General features: G+C 40.1%; 1 protein-coding gene across 4 annotated transcripts in view; it reads right to left on the minus strand.

The window, feature by feature from the left end:
* Positions 1-1049: 1049 nt before the first annotated feature.
* smurf1 (SMAD specific E3 ubiquitin protein ligase 1) overlaps positions 1050-21809 on the minus strand; it is a 52949-nt gene continuing 32189 nt past the window's right edge. The window contains exons 7-18 of one of the 4 annotated variants that reach the window (XM_061974008.2): positions 18538-18749; positions 18360-18444; positions 17945-18091; positions 17422-17650; positions 16974-17077; positions 13029-13143; positions 12749-12927; positions 7848-7985; positions 7648-7768; positions 7351-7552; positions 2250-2325; positions 1050-2177 (exon numbers count right to left, since the gene is read on the minus strand). In XM_061974008.2, the coding sequence (XP_061829992.1) occupies positions 2078-2177; positions 2250-2325; positions 7351-7552; positions 7648-7768; positions 7848-7985; positions 12749-12927; positions 13029-13143; positions 16974-17077; positions 17422-17650; positions 17945-18091; positions 18360-18444; positions 18538-18749 (1708 nt within the window). In that variant the 3' untranslated portion in view covers positions 1050-2077. Of the gene's footprint in view, positions 2178-2249; positions 2335-7350; positions 7553-7647; positions 7769-7847; positions 7986-12748; positions 12928-13028; positions 13144-16973; positions 17078-17421; positions 17654-17944; positions 18092-18359; positions 18445-18537; positions 18750-21809 lie in introns of all 4 variants that reach the window. The other 3 variants (XM_061974006.2, XM_061974007.2, XM_061974005.2) reach the window with 3 other exon arrangements.

The following is a 21809-nucleotide window of genomic DNA, read 5'->3' on the forward strand; positions in this document are numbered from 1 at the left end:
CAAACCTTTCCTTTCATTCCACACTACAAAATATTAAAACTGTGTTATTGGTGCTGATATGTTATTGGCCAATACTCAGGGCTCCAATATCGGAATAAAATCGGAAGTGGAAAAAGTTCCACCCCTATTATTAGTGTCAATATTTTTACTTTTTCTAATTACATTACAGCTGTTTGCTTTTTAATTTCACCTTTTAATGTTTTTTTTTAGCATTATTGTTTTTAGACTGTGCTACGAGCCATTAGAAAATAATCTGCAGGCCGCAGTTTTTTTAAGATGTTATTTTTACACCCATAGTATAAAAACAATGGAATATATCCTGGGTTAACAGGTTGACTATTTAAACATAGGTGAATGTAAACAAAAGCATACACATGGCATGCTTGCTATATGTCATACAACAAACATTTTTAAACATGTGCATCAAATACATATTTTAAAGTGTGATAAGAGAGAAAGACGTTTCTGTAATCATCCATCACTTTTTAATATCGCTTGTTTTAATTAAGGTCCAAAATAAGATTGAGCCTATCCTTGCAGACTTTGGCCTCCCTAAGAGTGAGCTTTTCAAATATTAAAAGTCTTGTATTGTCAATAATAATAAAAAAATGTAAATAAATAAATCACACAGCACGAGGATGTTTTATTTTCAATGTAATTTCTTTTTAATATAATCTTATTTACACTGTATTTTTCATAAATGTTTTAGTACATAGTAAGTTTCAATACTCTTGCATCCATTACACAGTGAACTCAGAACCTAAAAAAAAGCAGATTGAAATGATACTGCTTAACAGTCGTCAATCCAACGTAAAGCCCATTGTTTTTTTCCATGTCTCACTCACAGGAGTTTTGTTTCGTTTTCATTCACTTTCGTGGAGGACCAATTACTGTAAAGAGCGTTTTGTTCATTCATGGCTGCCTTGAGGTTAATGATAACAGGACAAAGGGAACAATTCAGGCTATGGAGAAAATAAATCGATGGACAGAGAAACACTGGGGTTGCCAAAACGGAACATTGGTGAAGTTTAAATTGAAACATGACCAAAAAGGCTTAAGATTTTATTATACACGTCACGTAAAAATTCCTGAAGCTGATGACTCTTCCTTTGCATTACCTCCGCTCATGTAGAAAAATAACCACCACCTCTCCATGGAGAGACTTTTTAAAATCAGGGCTTTCAAGGTTGATCCCTTTCACCTTAATTAACATAACATGTCAGGCATTCAATACACAAATACTTCACATACACTCACAAGAATATCTGCATCATTTTGTTTTTAAAGTCAAGAATTGAATCAAAAACCACTTTGTGGATTACTTGAATTGGAAGTGAGTTGACCTATTAACTCTGGGGGAGGGGATGAATAGATTAGTGTGAGCTCTTTGCAGAGCATATAGCAGCTTGGTCAGTAATCACTTAGTAATAAATAAAACATCAGAGTGGATCAGAGTGGTCGCAGGTACAAAAACGGAAGAGACAAAAAGTAATCAAAGAGAGGCTCATTTGATCGTTTTTCTTTTTTCTTTTTACAGCGTGACCGTGCCACGCTCACCCGCTCTCACATGCACACGAACATAGACGCATTCGGAATACACGACAGTGGTCAAAAGTGAACGTAAGGAGTACACACGAGTCAATCAGTCAGGATGTCGCGCAACGTTGTTCTCCATCCAGACATCATTGCACCGTTGTCTGTTTGCAGGCTCATACAGTATGTTTGCTGTGGACATTCTGAGGAGTTGACATCATCGCTTGTTTAAAACAAAAAGATAAAAATGCTTCTTCAAAACATTTGAAAAATGTTTCTTTAAATACTTTTTTTTTTTCCATTTGACTTCCTTGCTGTGCTTCCTCTTTGTAGCTCCCGACGGTTTAGGCGGCGACGGGCAGTCTGTGTTCTTGTCGTGCTTGGCCGCCCTCCATACTCTGTGCATACTCCATGTTCTGTGCATGAATGTGTGGGTACGTTTTTTTTGTTGTTTTTTTGTTTTTTTAAGTCAAAAGAGTTGAATGCAAGTGCAAGCACAAGTGTGGACTGTGTGTTTGTTGGTTTTTGCTTGTGGGGGTCTTTTTCACTCCACGGCAAAGCCGCAGGTCTCCTCCACAGCCGTCAGCAGTTTCTCATAAAGCTTCTCGTAAGACTCGTAGGGGGGGATGTCTATTCTGTTAAAACTAAAAACAAGGGGAAAAATGGTTAGCCATACTGAGCTGGAACCCTTCTATAAATGAAGAATGCGTGTTTACCATGTGTGTGCCTTGGGTAGGTTGTCAGTGTTGGCGTCTATCAAATGAATGGTGAAGAGCCTTGGTCCTGCAGAACCTGTAGAGCCTTACACACATACATTCTAGTTATCACTGCTCTACTCTGCTACACACAACAACATTCAAAGTATTTTCAAGAGTACTTACTGCATTGCGCTTTCAGAATATAGTATCAGGACATACCGTATTTTCCGGACTATAAGGCGCACTTAAAACCTTTTCATTTTCTCAAAACTCGACAGTGCGCCTAATGTACGGAATCATTTTGGTTTTGCTTACTGACCTCAAAGCTATTTTATTTGGTACATGGTTAAATGATAAGTGTGACACACATAAGAGATACGTGTAGACTGCAATATGATGACAGTCACACATAAGAAATACGTTTAGACTGCAATATGACTCGAGTAAATAACACCAACATTTTATATGTTCCATTGAAAATATAGAACATTGCACACAGCACTCAAAAATCTATCAAAATGTTTTAGTACGACTTTGGTAAGCTATGAAACCGCACCGCTCGATGGATTGTACTGTGCTTAAACATACAAGTATTATTATGGTGTGTGTATAAGGTAAGACATTAACTGGCGTTTTGTTTTGCAATATTATGCAAAAGCAACTTTTCTTACCTTCTGGTACCTGCTGATCTGTATTTAGAATCTGCATAACTCCTGAAAATTAGCGCCCATACGCTTTTGTAGTCCGTAGTCAATAAGCTTCTTCTTTTTCTCTTATCTTCTTGTTATGGGACATTCATCCTTCGCTGTTGCCATTTCTAATATTAAGTAGTGTAAAGTTATTACTTTTATTTGTCAGTAAACTCGCCATGAAAGCGCTAAAACATACCGGTGTAGTGAGTTTACATTATTCACCCAAGGAACTTTAGTTATTAAGAGTTCCAGTTGGACGGTTTTTCACGGGACACATTTCTGGCGTTGTTATTGCACTAGTGAGCCACGGATGAGAAGATGCTGCACCGGTATTGATTTAAGTAAAGTCTAAATGTCTTTAAAACAGTAAGCGCCATCTTTTGACACTTCTTCCACTCCCATCCTTGCACGCTACAACAAAGATGACGAAGAAAAGATGCTGCCGAAGGTGAGCCATGTAAATAAGACCGCCCACAAAACGGCTGATGCGACTGTCAGAAAGCGGCTTGAAGATGATCTGTAAAACATAATCTATGCAACATTTTGACCAAAGAACCACCATTACATGTTATGTGGACCATAAGGAAGGGTTTTCAATTTAGAAAAAAAAAAAAAAAAATGACAATTTTAATGCGCCTTTTGTATGAAAATAGACCTGACTAGACGCGCTCATCGGCAGTGCACTTCATAATCTGGTGGCCCTATGGTCCTGAAAATACGGGTAAGTAGCGATTAATCAATCAATCAATCAATGTTTATTTATATAGCCCTAAATCACAAGTGTCTCAAAGGGCTGCACAAGCCACAACGACATCCTCGGTACAAAGCCCACATAAGGGCAAGGAAAAACTCACCCCAGTGGGACGTCGATGTGAATGACTATGAGAAACCTTGGAGAGGACCGCATATGTGGGTAACCCCCCCCCCCCCCCCCCCCCCTCTAGTGGAGACCGAATGCAATGGATGTCGAGTGGGTCTGACATAATATTGTGAGAATCCAGTCCATAGTGGATCCAACATAATAGTAAGAGTCCAGTCCATAGTGGGGCCAGCAGGACACCATCCCGAGCGGAGACGAGTCAGCAGCGCAGATGTTCCCAGCGATTAAAAGAATTTGCAATTAATTATGATCTCTAATTAGATATCTTTTTTATTATTTATTTTTTATTATTTCTTATTTATTATCTTTTTTATCCCACCTAAATACACTGGTGCCTCAATTGTTTGAGATAAGAGCTGTCTTTCAGATAATTGTTATGCTTTAAGTTACAAGCATCCCCGCCATTAGTTGGCGTAGAAAATGTCACAGTGAACCCCGTAAGATCTGTTCAAAACATCTGGTCTTACTCACTAGCATTAGTTTATAGCTAGAGATGGACATAACTTTGTTTTCCAACCATGGGAAGGAAGAAGGTGGTTGTGAAGGACAGTGCCGAGAAGAAGAAATGGATGATAGTCATTGAATAAAAGAAAGAAATCATCAAAACCATGACTGAACTTAGCAATGCAATTCAAGCATATCACTGCTACTCTGCACCATACTGAAACAGAATAAGTCTAATGTCAAAAATGGTAAAATAATATCGACACGGCGGACATTTATCCATAAAAATATCGAAAAGTTGCTGATGCTGCTTTTGATGGAAAAGCAGCTGGAAGGGGAGGTTAGAAGTCCACTCTCTAAAGTAAATTCTGCACATTATTAATATTACATTATTTCAGAAAACTACAGTTGGTGTTTGTAGTACATTCTATCGTTTTGTTTTCTATTTGGGCATGTTACATGTTAAAATTGTGTTCCTATAAAAATGTTCCTGGATCACATTTGTGTCCAAATATTGGGGTCTTTTTTTTAGGTTAATTTAAATGACATAAGCAAGTAATAACCCGTGATTAATCATGATTAATCCAAAGTCCAAAATGTGATTATTCTGATTTATAAAAATAATCATTTGACAGCACTAGTATATAATGCTTTCCTTGTTTTTTTGTGATATCATCACAGAAGGATACTAGTGACAGCAAAGAGGGAAAATGTCATAACCATAGAATCACAAATCAAACTCACTGCAGCACAAAGGCTCTCATTGCTTGGTACTATATGAGCAATAGTAGTTGTCTTTTAGTAGACATAGTTTAACTTCTCCTTTTAGGCTTCCTATACAGTACTTCACTTTTTCCAGAGTTTGTTATATTACAGCCTTACTCCCAAAATGGAATAAATTATTTTTTGTTGTCAAGTTAAAGTAAGTTAAGTTAAAGTTAAAGTACCAATGATTGTCACACACACACTAGGTATGGTGAAATGTGTCCTCTGCATTTGACCATCCCCTTGTTCACCCCCTGGGAGGTGAGGGGAGCAGTGGGCAGCAGCAGTGGCGTGCCCGGGAATTATTTTTGGTGATTTAAACCCCAATTCCAACCCTTGATGCTGAGTGCCAAGCAGGGAGGTAATGGGTCCAATTTTTATAGTCTTTGGTATGACTCGGCCGGGGTTTGAACTCATAACCTACCTAGCTCAAGGCGGACACTCTAACCACTGGGCCACTGAATAGGTCATCAGACAGTACCTCATAATGACAATATGAACAGTTTAAACATTTTTTTTGCAACTTTATTAAAAGTAAAAAACTAAAAATAGCACACATACAGAAGTATTCACAGCCTTTGCTCAATACTTTGTTGATGCACCTTTGGCAGCAATTACAGCGTCAAGTCTTTTTGAATATGGTGCCACAAGCTTGGCATGCCTATCGTTGGGCAGTTTCGCCCATTTCTCTTTGCAGCACCTCTCAATCTTCTTCAGGTTGTATGAGAAGCATTGGTTTTCATCCAGAATGTTTCTATACATTGCTGCATTCATCTTTTCCTCTATCCTGACTACTCTCCTAGTTCCTGCCGCTGAAAACCATCCCCACAGCATGATGCGGTCACCACCATACTTCACTGTAGGGATGGTATTGGCCTGGTGATGAGCGGTGCCTGGTTTCCTCCAAACATGATGCCTGGCATTCACACCAAAGAGTTCAATCTTTGTCTCATCAGACCAGAGAGTTTAGTTTCTCATGTTCTGAGTCTTTTTATAGAGAAATGTCTTCCGTCTGAACAGTCTACCATACAGGCTTGATTGGTGGATTGCTGCAGATATGTGTGTCCTTCTGGAAGGTTCTTCTCTCTCCAGAGGAATGCTGTAGCTCTGACACAGTGACCTTTGGGTTCTTGGTCAACTCCCTGACTAGACTAAGATGAATGCAGCAATGTATAGATGTAGAGACATCCTAGATGAAAACCAACACTTTCCATCTAATCTGATGGAGCTTGACAGGTGCTGCAAAGAGGAATTGTCAAAGAGGAATGGGTGAAACTGCCCAAAGATAGGCGTGCCAAGCTTGTATCATCGTATTCAAAAAGACTTGAGGCTGTAATTGCTGCCAAAGGTGCATCAACAAAGTAGCAAAAGCTGTGAAATCTATGTACATGTGATTTGTTTATTATTTTTAGTACAACATAAAAAAAAATGTTTTCACGTTGTCATTTTGGGGTATTGTCTGTATAATTTTGAGGACAAAAATGAATTTATTCCATTTTGGGAATAAGGCTGTACCATAACAAAATGTCAAAAAAGTGAAGCACTGTGAATACTTTATGGATGATTTGTATAACAGTTGAGGCTGAAATGTGCTCCTGTGTCGCTTGTGTGACTGACGCCGCCGGCTGGCTCCTCCCCCTGTGGTAAACCTTTGCGTGCACCTCCAAAAAATTTTAGCTTTGCACAGCGGCGACGCAGATCGCAGAGCCGTCACTGGTTGGCTTTTATATTTCCGCGTTTTCCTTTCCCCCGTCCACTGCCTCGACTCTTTCAGGGGTCGCACGGACCTCCTTCGTGAAAGTCTTTTCTCCGGTTTTGGAGCAAAATAAACCATTACAGTTGTTTCAAAATGATTACTAACAGCTCTAACAGCAATGTGGATGTCACTTGAGTCGCCATTGTTTACAACTGCTACACACAGGATGCTTATATCTAGTCAGCAAGTGTTGTAATAGCTCACTCGGGAAAAACTGCCCTCTAGTGTTTGGGAAGAGAATTGCAAGTCATACATCAGCCCCAGCGGAAGTAAGTATAAACAAATGAAGAAGCTGTCATGACAAAAAAGCACATTTCAGCCCGATTGTAGCTGAGATAGGCTCCAGCGACCCCAAAAGGGAATAAGCGGTAGAAAATGGATGGATGGATGGATGGATGATGAAAGTATTTTGAACCTATTACAAAACTGTTCCCATTACATGATTTCCAATGGGAAATCAGAACCTATTACCCAGCATCATTTTGAATATCCCACCTTATACTATAGCAGGAGTTCAACACTTATAAAGTTGGGTATCAGGGTATCAAATTTAAAAAAAAGATGAACCAGTGCATGACCCACCCTGCAGTGCTTTGAAGCCCTGTAACGGCACCCTGGTGGAGCCCGTGACAAACTGCAGCAGGCGTCCTCTCCTCTCCTCGCTGAAGGCCTCCACCGCCTGCCAGAACCACCGCACCACGTTGCTCTCGCTCGTGCAGTGCTTCAGTCGCGTGTTGGTCTTCCAGTCAGCCAGGTCGATCTTGCCCAATCCGCCGATGATCAACTGAATAGTACGCAACACAGGGTGAAGAGAGAAAAGCATAGGTCAAAATAAATATAGATGAGGAAGTGGGGGACCTTGCCAAAAACAAAAAATACCTCTAGCTCTTTGTGGTCGAAAGGCTTGAGGAGATGCTGGGGGATCAGCTCACTGAATCCCTTCTGGAGAGCCAAAAACTGGGCTTCAATTCCACGCATAAACCTCCAGTTCACATAAAGCCTAAGGAGAATAACAAACTTTAATACACACAGCTCTTTATACTCAGCCTCATGATCGACACGTGTCCCACTTTCATTACCTCACGTATTCCTTCTTGTTCTCCTCAGTCACAGGGATGTTTCGGCCATTAGGCTTGAGTTCATGCTGTAGGAACTTCCCGAAAGCGTTATGCTCCACGCAGAATGTGTGGTCTAGGACTGAAGTGATGTCGTTCTCTCTACGCACACACACATGCACACACGATAACAATTAGCAACACTGAAGCCAGGGAATACATTCATTTATTTCCCTCAAATTCTACACTCAACAGCCCATAATGCAACAAAAAAAACGTATTTTGAAATGTTTGCAACCATAATAAAAAAAATAAAATAAAAAAAATTACATGTACTGTACATAAGAACAATCTAAAACTAAAATCTAAAATTTGTCAATATAAACAAGTATCAAATAATTATAGTCGCATATTAGAGATGGGAATATTAGAACAGCTCACAATTCGATTCCAATTATTGGGGTGAGCATTCAATTCAGAATCAATTCTCGCAAATTGATTATTTGGCATAAAAATGATATAAGACTTTTTCAAAGCAGGTTTGCGGTTGCAAATGCTCCCCTTGGCTGCTGATACATACGCACAGTAAGCACAGATACAGGTATGGCCAAAAAACGTATATCTAAAACTAAATTCCTTAACAAAAAAAATTATAAAAAATGTTGACGATTCCTTTAAGAATCGATTCTCCATTTAAACCTATTTTCGCAATATATTGTTTGGTTTAAAATTGACAAAACTTTTTCTAAACAGGTTACACTAAAAAATGTGTTAAAAAACAACAACCTTTTTTTTAAATTTATGATTATAATCACACCAGTATGATGATTCCATGTGTCTACATTAAAACATTCTTGTTCATACTGCATTAATATATGCTCATTTTAAACTTTCATGCAGAGAGGGAAATCACAACTAAGTCAATTTACCAAAATTGTATTTATTAAACAGTTATTAAGCAGTGGCACAAACATTCATGTAATTTCAAAACAGAAAGTGCAAGATTGTCACAGACATTTTAAAACAAGCTATTAGTGCACTTTTGTGCATGATGTCATTAAGATGACTTATCAAAACAACACTAAATTAAAGTGCACTTTTTGTACAGAACGCCACTACAATAGTTTAAAACAAATAAAGTGCACTTTTGTGCATCATGTCACACAAGATATTTCAATAACTGTCAAAAAAAAATTAGCTGCATAAAAGGAAATCAAATAGTGTATGTCTTTCGCTATGTGGTAGGTTACTGCGGACGTTATCTCCTTCTGTTCTTGACTATTTTTTTCATACGGTGTTGATCTGCAAATTGTTGCTTGGGCATTTTGTTGGTGTGGCACCGGCCGGAGATGTTGACATGCGGAGTTTCAAGCACTCTTCATTCTCTAGCGGGTGACTTTTCAAATGATGCTACACATTAGCAGTGGTGCTACTTTTTATAGCAACGCTTTTGCCGCATACTTGACATATTACTGTTGTTTGTTCAACATCTTCCCGCTTGAAGCCAAACCACCAGCAGACGATGGACCCCGTGCTGTTTTTCTTGGGAATAAATTCTTCCTTCATTTGTTACCAGTTACGTACCTTCTTTCTCTCGTATTACCCCCCGCACCACTCTGTTAGAATCCCAGCTAACGTTACCCATTTCGCTACCTCTCTGCTCCGTGAGGGCGTATGACGTTGTACGTGCAACAGTATGTGACGTATGTAAGAAGGTGCGCTTGTTTTATCTCTCTGTGAGAAGGAGAGACAAGAAAGAGTGAGGAACGCATGTAGTGTAATGCCCGCAGCTAAAAGCACTACGTATACACGAATATCACAAAATAGTCATTTTCTATATCGCACAGAGACAAACCCGCGATATATCGAGTATATTCGATATATCGCCCAGTCCTAATTGGTGCTGATATCAGCCAATATTCAAGGCTCCGATAACTATTATTAGTGTCAATATTTAAACTTTTTCATTTACCAAATTCTACACTCGACAGCCCATAATGAAACACAAAAAAATGTATTTTGAAATTTTAGAAACTGTTTTAAAAATACAAATCTAAGAAGTCACATGTACATGAGTATTCACAAACATTCCTCAAAATGTTGTTGCTAATTTTCAAATATTAAAAACAATTTTTTAAAGAAATCAATTCTTCCATTAAGGCTGTAACATAAAGAAGTGAAACACTGTGTACTTTCTGTATACATTTATATTTTAAATACAGCGCTTTGCAAACGTATTAACCCCCTTGGATTTTTACCTATTTTGGTACATTACCACCTGTAATTAAAATGTGTTTTATTGTATGTGATGGATCTCCACAAAATAACCTAAGTTGGTGAAATGAAATGAGAAAAATATATTTAAAAAATAATTTAATAAAATGAAAAAATTTAAAGTGGCATGTGCATATGTATTCACCCCGTTTGCTATGAAGCCCCTTAAATGTTCTTGTGCAATATCTTACCTTCAGAAGTCACATAATTACAGTTGGGTACAGCAGTCCTTCTCAAATAACAGGTGGGCCCCCTTGGCGGGGCTTGGTGCGATGCGTGTGACCTCGGGGAACATGTTTTTTTTTGCCGTACCACTGTAACCATGGTAGGTGACGAGAAAAGACTTGTGTGTTGTTTCCTTTAATGTTAATAAGCTTCCAATGTTATGCAGAGGTATAGTTATAACGATTTTATATACAAATTATACTATTTATAGTCTCTCTAGGGGGGCGCGTATCAGAAAATATTTAAGAAGCACTGGGTTATAGGAAACATCTACAAAGAATGGAGTGTGTGCATAAGACCACAAAAAAGTGAAGTGAATTATATTTATATACCTCTTTGCTCGAGAGACTCAAAACACTTTACATAGCGAAACCCATTACCTACATATTTGAGCTACATTCAAACCAGTGTGGGTGGAAGTGGGAGCAAGTGGGTAAAGTGTCTTGCCCAAGGACACAACGGCAGTGACTAGGACGGCGGAAGCGAGGATTGTACCTGGAACCTTCAAGTTGCTGGCACGGCCGTTTTACGAACCGAGCCACGGTACTCCAACAAGTCGTACACTCTACAGAGCTTTTTTTCTGGCTACTCTTCCATAAAGCCCAGGACCCTCATGTAACAAGAGAGGCGTGGCTTTTTTACTAAAAATGGACGTATCATCAAATCCAGAAAACGGTGTATGCAAGTAAAAATTCAAATGTATTAAAGTGTTCGCACGCACAAATCCAAGCACATTTCTTTGTTACATCGTAATCAACTTGAAATCTACCGGAGACGTGTGCGTGGCTTGGCACCTCCAGACCACTCCCCCTTATATATACACAAATCATATTGAAAGTGATTGAGAACTGCATGCGCTGACCAATGAGGACTCAGTAGGAGGTGCTTGTTTCTCCTGCTACAGAAAACAGCACAGGGAGAAAAAAAAAGAAAAACAGACGAGTGTTGAAAAGATAATCACTGCAACTGTCCCCTTCCTTCCCTGCAACTGTGATTCCCCCGAAAGAATATAATGTGTGTAACTTAAAACAAAACGTGTTCACACAGTATGCCTGGTCCGAGCGAGATTAGTTTTGTGAAAATTATTTTTAATTTAAACATGCCAGCGCTATAAAAAGAGTTACGAAAAACTTTGACTCTTGTTTGATTACTCAATGTATTATTACAATACAAGAGAGGACTATCGCAGCAGTACAGTATGTGACAGTCCGCCCCAGCCCTCCACATGTCCTCGCTGTCTCGTGTGCCGCCACCCGCTTCTGCTTGCTGGAGTCACAGGAAGACATTGTGGCAAAATGATCGCAAATATAAATTAATAGACGTCCTCACAAATATGAACACGAAACATTAAACAGGGGGGGTGTTGTTCATATGTGCACATCAATCAGTCTGAGGAGAAAATTTGGTATTTTTTTACGTAAACTGTTACCCAGCATCACTTATGTGTGTCACTAAGGTATCCACAGCCTGTAGAAATGTGCATACAGGCTGCCGTGAGGCAGCGCACATTTCCACGTCAATGTCAGTCTAGATACATCTCATCTTTGATGTGAAAAAGGGCATAGGGCAGGTTTTTGTGCGTACGCAAGCTTGTTACATGAGAGCCTAGTTCAATGGAGTGTAAGGCTTATTGTGGTGCTATGCACGGACACTCCAGTCTTTGCTGTGGAACTCTGCAGCTCCTTCAGGGTTACCTTCGGTCTCTCTGTTGCCTTTCTGATTAATGCCCTCCTTGCCCGGTCTGTGAGTTTTGGTCAGGAAGGTTGGTTGTGGTCTCATGCTCTTTCCATTTGAAGAATATGGATTTGATGATGCTCCGGGCATCTTCAAAGATGTGGATATTTCTTTATAACCCAACCCTAACTAATTATGTGACTTCTGGAGTTAATAGATTGAACCAGAACATTTTAAGGGGCTTCATAGAAAAGGGGGTTATTACACATGCCAATTTTCTCTTGTTTATTTTCTTAAAATATTGTTTTTACTGTATATATATTTTTCTCAGGGCAGCACAATAGGACAGGGGTTAGTGCTTGTGCCTCACAATAAGAAGGTCCTGGGTTAAATCCCCGAGCTCGGGGTCTTTCTGTGTGGAGTTTGCATGTTCTCCCCGTGCCTGCGTGGGTTCCCTCTATCTATCTGTCTATCTGTGTTGGTTGGCCCTGCGATGAGCTGGCGACTTGCAGCTGGGATAGACTCCAACAGACCCGCGACCCCGAAAGGACAAGCGGTAGAAAATGGATGGATGAATTTATTTTTCCTCATTTCACTTCAGCAACTTAGGTTATTTTGTGCAGATCCCTCAAATAAAATCTAGAGTAAAACATTTAAATTAGAGGTCGTAATATAACAATATAGGTAGGTTAAAAGCCAAGTGGGTGAATACTTTTGCAGGGCGCTGTATATATTGAGGTGATTTTACTCACAATATCCAGACAAGACTCTTGTGCAGCTCTGGGTCGGTGGTCTCCAGGTCATTGAGCTGAATGGGTTTGCCGAGCAGCTGTTTGTAGAAGGGCAGCGTGAAGCTCCCATTGATGTAGTGGCCATGAAAAACTGCCAGCCCCATTACACGGCCCACAAAGTGGAAATATGATAGGTGATCCTGAAACATGGGCCAACGCATATACAATATACTTGAGTTTTAAATACATATGCCATTGCAAGGTCAGCTATGAAAAGCTTTATGTGTGTCTGACTACTCACAGGGTTAATGGAGGAGTCAGGGTTGATCTGTAGTGTGTAGATATTGTCTGTGGAGTACTGGAACAGGCCGTAATAAGGGTTCAACATTTCATGACACAGCAGATACAGCCACTCCCTACAGAGAACAACCACAATGTTAATAGAAACCTATAGGAAAAGCACACACAAATCATGCATGTCCTAATGATTTGTTTGTTTATCGTACTATAATAGAACCACCATTTATGAACCCTCATTGTACAAACTTTTTGATTTACGAACCACAGGCCGAATAAAAATATTTGTTGTACAAACCTCAGTATACCATTGTTTCATTCATTCTTTGTGTGCCTCGAAGCACAGCCATTTTGTGCCCAACAGCACTATTTGGGACGGGCTAATCGCTCTCCGTGCTACTTGTCAGCTCAGTAGTGCTGTTGTTAGTAACTGTGCTCAGTGCTACTTTGTTTACTTTTTTCTCAAATGTTCTTTTGACAGCATTATTCTAGTTTTGCAAGCTGTATATAAGTCCCAGGAAAACAATGGACAATCTATTTGTTGAAAAAAAAAATGGAGGAATAGAACCAGTATCCACAGCGTTGTATGACACTACACCTACCCCGCCAACCCCATCACCCTGTCCTTCTCTTCTGCTGCACGCCAAAAAGAACAACAAAATAGGTAAAGTAGATTTTTTTTATTTTTAATCACCTGGCTATAAAGGAGTTTTGTGATTTCAAACTGAGTGCACCAGAAGGATAGGGACAGTGTCTGCGTGTCGGCAAGGCTGTATATAAGGAGGACAGTTCAACAAGTTATTCTTGTTGCTTTGGCTTTGTTATTTAATATAAATACTTATTTATTTTTATTTATTATTATTTTTTTATTATTAAAAACGTTTTTTTGTGGGGGAAAAAATGTAAATAGTTATTAAATCACCCCCTTGTTATGTTTACATACACACGCATATATTTGGATTGTAAGGTATACCGGTAATAATGAATTAAAAACGTTATTATATTCATCCATCCATTTTCTACCGCTTATTCCCTTCGGGGTCGCGGGGGGCACTGGAGCCTTGCCTTTGAAAATTACTGGTACTTTTTTAATGTGGAGGTATTTGGATTTCAAAACTACCGATAAAGGTGGCGCCTTAAACACGGAAGCGCCACGGTGCAAACGCTGCTATAAAACATGCCTCGCCAAAGGTGGCATTAAAGTATTACAATCTTTGTTTCAAACTTATCTAACTATTTAAATAATTATCCACACCTGCACAAGGAGTGTAAAGGTAATGGAGTTAACCAGCTCCCCTGGTTTGCACATACAGATACGCAGACTCGTACACAGCTGGTTGACTTGCCAATTATTAGCGTGGTAAAAACTGCTCATGTAGCGTAAACTAATGCAAGTGAAATTACTTAAATTTAGTTACAAATTCCTACAATTTCTGTTTTATCTTTAAAAATATCTTTTACCTGATACATGTCTTAGCTGTGTAGTTTTGTTTTCAGTATTTACTCATAATTTTATTTGTCTTAAAGCACTGACCAAGAGTGGCAAACACAAATCATGAAGCATTTAAAACAATGTCAATAAAGCTTTCTTGTCACAGCCTGTTGCTACAGGTTGTGCTCTATTTTTAGTTTGTGAGTATTCTACCGTGTTTAGTGCTTTAGTTCCTCTCCCGTGCTTTTATTTTGGTGGCACTTCCTGTTTTGTTGGTGCTTTTCCGTAGCTGCTTCACACCTGTCCCCGTAGCACTTTTCCCCACACCTATTTTCTGTTGGTGATAAGGAACACCGATCTTGGTCGGGACATTGTTGAGTATGTTGATTATTCTCTCCATGCTGAGATCGAGCACGGATGTACTTTGTGGACGCTGTCTGCTCCACATTATTTGTGAGTTCTTTGCTGATGTCCAACATTCCGTTTTCGTTTCCTTTATAGTCGGTCAAGTTTAGTTTTTTTCTGCAAATCGTTTCCCCAATGCTTTTAGAGCAATTTGTAGCTCTCACCTTTTGTTTGTTCAGTTAACTACCTTTTTCACCTCCACGGTGCCTCCTTGACTGTCTGCATTAAAATCACAACAACCTACGCCGTCTTACACAACGCGCCGCATGACATTTCCATTCTATTTTAATGGCAGACTATATGTACTGAGTAAAATAGTTCTTTGAGTGCAATAAGAAATGCCCAGTGTGTTAATGCATTTTTATTTTTATTTTAATCTTCTAAAATTGTTCTTGGAGTGTAATAAGAAACATACAGTCGCGATCAAAAGTTTACATACACAAAATGTCATGGCTGTCTTGAGTTTCCAATAATTTCTATAACTCTTATTTTTTTTGTGGTAGAGTGATTGGACCACATACTTGTTTGTCACAAAAAAAATTCATGAAGTTTGGTTCTTTTATGAATTTATTATGGGTCTACTGAAAATGTGTCAAAAGTATACATACAGCAATGTAAATATTTGGTTATATGTCCCTTGGCAAGTTTCACTGCAATAAGGCGCTTTTGGTAGCCATCCACAAGCTTCTGGTTGAATTTTTGACCCCCCCTTTGACAAAATTGGTGCAGTTCAGCTAAATGTGTTGGTTTTCTGACATGGACTTGATTCTTCAGCATTGTCCACACGTTTAAGTCAGGACTTTGGGAAGGCCATTCTAAAACCATAATTCTAGCCTGATTTAGCCATTCCTTTACCACTTTTGACGTGTGTTTGGGGTCATTGACCTGTTGGAACACCCAACTGCGCCCAAGACCCAACATCTGGGCTGATGATTTTAGGTTGTCCTGAAGAATTTGGAGGTAATCCACCTTTTTCATTGTCCCATTTACTCTCTGTAAAGCACCAGTTCCATTGGCAGCAAAACAGGCCCAGAGCAAAATGCTAACACCACCATGCTTGACGGTAGGCTTGGCGTTCCTGGGATTAAAGGACTCACCTTTTCTCTTCCAAACATATTGCTGGGTATTGTGGCCAAACAACTCAATTTGTGTTTCATCTTACCACAGAACTTTCCTCCAGAATGTCATATCTTTGTCTATGTAATCAGCAGTAAAATTTAAACGAGCCTTAAGGTGTCGCTTCTGGAGCAAGGGCTTCCTTCTTGCATGGTAGCCTCTCAGTCTATGGCGATGCAAAACACGCCTGACTGTGGACACTGACACCTGTGTTCCAGCAGCTTCCAATTCATTGCAGACCTGCTTTTTGGTGGTTCTCGGTTGACTCTTGATCATCCTGACCAATTTTCTCTCAGCAGCAGGTGATGGCTTGCGTTTTCTTTCTGATCGTGGCAGTGACAAAACTGTGCCATGCACTTTATACTTACGAACAATTGTCTGCACAGTTGCTCTTGGGACCTTAAGCTGCTTTGAAATGGCTCCAAGTGACTTTTCTGACTTGTTCAAGTCAATGATTCGTTTTTTCAGATCTGTGCGGAGTTCCTTTGACTTACCCATTGTCGCGTTTGTAACGGACATATACATACATATATATATATATATATATATATACATATATATATATATATATATATATATATATATATATACACATACATACATACCGGTACATACATACATACATACATATATATATATATATACACACACACACACACACACATATATATATGTATGTATGCATATGTGTACAAACTTTTCCATAAAATATGGACTTATGTGCAGGCTGGAGCCAGTTAGCCATGTTTTCATTGTTTCTTATGGGGAAATTTGCTTCAATATACACATTTTTCGATGTACAAACCAGGGAACCAATTATGTTCGTAAATCGGGATTCCATTCTATATGTCAGTTCTTCCTTCAACAATTAATTAATCATTTACAATGTTTTACTGATTAATATGCTCGTGAACAGGGTATTAAGCTATTTTTTTCCTAATGGTTGTACAAGGTAATATAGAGATATAAAGTAAATAGAGTGAAAAAGAGAATCACCTGGCTACACCACCATAGTCCAGGCCCTCCTCTCCTCTGAACTTCACCATCAGACGCTTCTTCAGGTCTTTTGGCCTCATCTTCATTATTTGCCGATACGACTCCTGAACAAAATAAATACACGACCCTTTGTTATTAAAAGAATAGCAACTAAAATATTTTTAGGAGCAGTGTTTAACAGTTTCTGTTAATTATAAAAATGAGTAAAGTGAGTTATTAGTGATGAGTTCCCGGCAATAAGTAGTAAGAATTATTAAGCAGAAAGAAGAAGTTATGGCAGATGCAACATTCTAAAGCAAGGATGAGTTCAGCGGAGTTTGAGTGCAGGTCAGTAGGGGACAAAGAAAGGAAGGAGGGGTAACATGAAAGTAATAACACTGTCTGCAGGCAAACACTTCTGGTGCCAATCATGTGGTGAAACTAATGAAAGAAATACGATGGCGCCCACCTCAAAGATCTCCTCACGAGACACCTCTATTCGACAGTGTCCTGCTTGGGGCTGCTGCAGGGAGAGCTCGTGGCGGAGCAGCTTCAGTTTGTGGACCAAATCTCTCTCATAGCGTGCCGCCAAGTCTCCGTCTCCACCGACACCGCCGCCCATTCCTCCACCTCCGCCGTCTTCAACCCCCACATCCATCTGGGGGGGCTGTGAGGACTCCTTCACTTGAGATTGCTGGCTACTAAGGAGGAGAACACGACATGGCCAGGTTAAAAAGGCATACAAGTGTACATATGTATAGTTATTGGATTACACATGCACAACTCTACGCTACTAAACTCTAGGGTCCCACTTCCATAAAATTACACATTTAGTAGGTCATGTTCAGATGCAGTCTGCAGCAGTGAGATTAACAACAGATTAGTGTTCAAACTACAGATTTTTCCCCCATGTCTGTCAACCAGGTGCAGTCTGAGCATTTCAATGGGGGCGGATTTACGGAAATGTTTTGAGCACATGTGCACGCTGTTACCTAATGATGGTGTGTAGACGGGGATCCGTGAACTGTGTGGTTCTGTTGTTGTGGTCCACAAAGTATATCCGGCCCGACACCGTGCTCCGGACCTCCCAGCCCACTGGCAACGGACCAAGCTCCTCACAGCTTACGCTGGCCAGGTCCCTGCACCAGTAACAAGCAATCAGACAAGAGTCCAAAACAGTGCAACCAACATCATTTCAACCTTACATACACTTTGCTTTTACTTCATACTGTCCGTATCACAGCGCTTTCTCAGGTACTTTTGTCCCAGTGCTTAGTCAGGTACTTTCGTATTGGATAACATCCTTTACAAAAAATAATTGACTTCCCTAATTACACACTGACCAACTGTATTTACTCAATGAGTTTTATATAGAATGGTATGAAGTTACATATGTGGGAATCACACCGTGGTATCCGAGGGTCGTGCCAGGTGCTGACACCAGTCTGTGTGTGAAGAAAGTACACCTGGCCCTGCACTGTTGTTCGCTGCTCTGTATAAGCGAGAAACAAGAGAATATTGGAAGTGGCAGAGTCATTTAGTTTAAGAGTAACATGAAGTGAGACCAGGGCCATGTTTGACTAACCATATCCTTCGGGCAGGTCCGGGGGTTGGTGTCCGTGAGGTCTGTTCTGAGGGGTGTGGCCATGGCCTCTGGAATCCTGCCCTCGGATTCGCTGGGTCTGAAGGCGATTTTCTTGACTGGGGGAGTCGAGACGGCAGTTCCCGCCACCCGCAGCACCAGTGGGGTCGGAGTAAGGCAGCGGTTCTTCACTAAAACATCCCTCTAATACAGGCCTGCACACACGAGACACACTAATGTTAGTTAAGTGTCACATCCTGCAAAATAGCAGAGGGGGAATGTGCAGTACCAAAAAAAATGGGTCCAATCACATTTAACCCTTGTGCAATCCTAAAGCCAAAAACGGGTATTACATGTGGTCCTTATGTGATATGATTGTTTAGGGTTGAAGGTTAGCGGTCACACATGTGGTCCTTATGTGATATGATTGTTTAGGGTTGAAGGTTAGCGGTCACACATTTCTCCAGGGAGTTTTTCTATATAAAACTGCATTGTGTTTTTGATTGCAACAATTGCTATGTGCACATGGACACAATCAGACTAAAAGCCTAACCGGAATAAAAATGCTTCATGTAAATACGCCATTCAGAATATTCTGACCCGACCACACACGTTCGGGTAAAAATTTCCTTGTAAACATGTCAACAGTTATTCCAAAGTTTGGGTCGAAATTATTTTTACCGCGCATGTCTGTGACGTCAGCTATACTTTGGTGGTGGAGGGGTGGACTAAATTTATTAGTCTCGGAATGAAGCGGTGGTCTTGCTGCTGTCTCCCCCATTCAAAATATACAGAACCGAAACCAGCAAAAACAAAAGTGTACTCTGGAGTGTCATGTGTCGATGTAACAATAAAAGGAGGGATCCAAATACTTGCACCTGGGGATATGCTGATTGGCAACACTAAATTGGCCCTTGTGTGTGTGAATGGTTGTCTATTTTTGTTGGCCCTGCGATGAGGTGCCGACTTGTCCGTGATGTACCTTGCCTTCCGCCCAATTGCAGCTGGGATAGGCTCCAGCCCCCTCGCGACCCCGAAAGAGACAAGCGGTAGAAAATGGATGGATGGATGGATCCAGTTGTCATCTCAACGAGCTGTGTTATTCACAACCTTACAGTTACTCCAGTGCTAACTGCTAGCCTAAGGCACGGACACAGAATGTCGTAACATGAAGACACGCCCTGATGACGTCACGTCTGCGACTACAGAAACTACGGCAACCCATACATATCAAAACGTGGAGGGCACAGAACAGCTCCATTACAAAAAGAGAGGTGAAACAAAAGTAGCGAACAGAAGGAAAAATGTATGAATAACGTGACGTCTGACAAGCAGAAATGCACAGAGCCATGTTTGTTTACAGCGAAAGTCACTGCTTTTTTAACTTCTACTTCCGTTTATGTTATGTGCTGCGCATGTCAAAATAAAGTATTACGATTTAAGGTGTACTGTATGAAAATGCACATCATAATCCGATAATTTTTTCAGCGTCCATGTACACAGTAACATTCTAATCCGAATTATGATCACATTAAATACATGTTGCCCATGTACACATGGCTGTTATTAGAATAAGATGTAAACAAAGTATACACACTTTCTCTTAAGAACTCTTTTGACTAAATTCACTCCCATTATGATATGGGTTGGGAGTCTGGACTATTAGCATGTTCGGCCCTCAGTCAGAGGGCTTGTGTGGTCGTGTGCAGGGATGGACTGCACGGGATGACCACTGTTACACATGGTCTATAGTAGGTCTGTACAATTAATCGAATTTTGATTTCCATTATGGCTTATAATGAAAATATAATGATCAAAAAAAAAAAGAGATTAACGGGCCGCGCAACGTGCATGAAAATTCCGGAGCTTGTGACAGCGAGTCAGATGAGTGAGCGTGTAAGGGAAAAAAAGACGTCTATTAGAAGTTTGGGGTCTCATCATAGTTACTACTTTTTATTTGACAAAGCACTGCCGCTAATCAATAATCACTAAGCTCAACAAAAAAGTAAGACATAGTGTGTTGTGACACTGTGTTGAAATATCCGCGGACGGAGTCATATAATTGGGCAATAAAACGGAATCCGCTGATAAACGCAAAATAATATCAGGGGAATTGACATAAATGTCAGTGAAATGTTGTCATTGTGAGAAGATGGAACATTTGTTTGGGAAAATGTTGTATCCGGTCACTCTTATTGATCCCCACACGTCATTAACTAAACAATTTCTAGACGGCCACTTGAAACAGCGACCAAAGTACGACGCTAAAGCTAGCAAGAACAATCCATACACACACACAACACATCTTATCTGCTTATGTTGTTGTGAACAACATCATCGATGTACAAACCCCGTTTCCATATGAGTTGGGAAATTGTGTTAGATGTAAATATAAACGGAATACAGTGATTTGCAAATCCTTTTCAACCCATATTCAATTGAATGCACTACAAAGACAAGATATTTAACGTTCAAACTCATAAACTTTATTTTTTTTTGCAAATAATAATTAACTTAGAATTTCATGGCTGCAACACGTGCCAAAGTAGTTGGGAGAGGGCATGTTCACCACTGTGTTACATGGCCTTTCCTTTTAACAACACTCAGTAAACGTTTGGGAACTGAGGAGACACATTTTTTAAGCTTCTCAGGTGGAATTCTTTCCCGTTCTTGCTTGATGTACAGCTTAAGTTGTTCAACAGTCCGGGGTCTCCATTGTGGTATTTAGGCTTCATAATGCGCCACACATTTTCAATGGGAGACAGGTCGGACTACAGGCAGGCCAGTCTAGTACCCGCACTCTTTTACCATGAAGCCACGTTGATGTAACACGTGGCTTGGCATTGTCTTGCTGAAAAAAGCAGGGGCGCCCATGGCAACGTTGCTTGGATGGCAACATATGTTGCTCCAAAACCTGTATGCACCTTTCAGCATTAATGGCGCCTTTACAGATGTGTAAGTTAACCATGTCATCACAGATGCTGGCTTTTCAACTTTGCGCCTATAACAGTCCGGATGGTTCTTTTCCTCTTTGGTCCGGAGGACACGACATCCAGTTTCCAAAAACAATTTGAAATGTGGACTCGTCAGACCACAGAACACTTTTCCACTTTGTATCAGACCATCTTAGATGAGCTCAGGCCAAGCGAAGCCGACGGCGTTTCTGGGTGTTGTTGATAAACGGTTTTCGCCTTGCATAGGAGAGTTTTAACTTGCACTTACAGATGTAGCGACCAACTGTAGTTAGTGACAGTGGGTTTCTGAAGTGTTCCTGA

Source organism: Nerophis lumbriciformis, linkage group LG22, assembly GCF_033978685.3.
Source record: "Nerophis lumbriciformis linkage group LG22, RoL_Nlum_v2.1, whole genome shotgun sequence".
NCBI classification, from domain to species: domain Eukaryota; kingdom Metazoa; phylum Chordata; class Actinopteri; order Syngnathiformes; family Syngnathidae; genus Nerophis; species Nerophis lumbriciformis.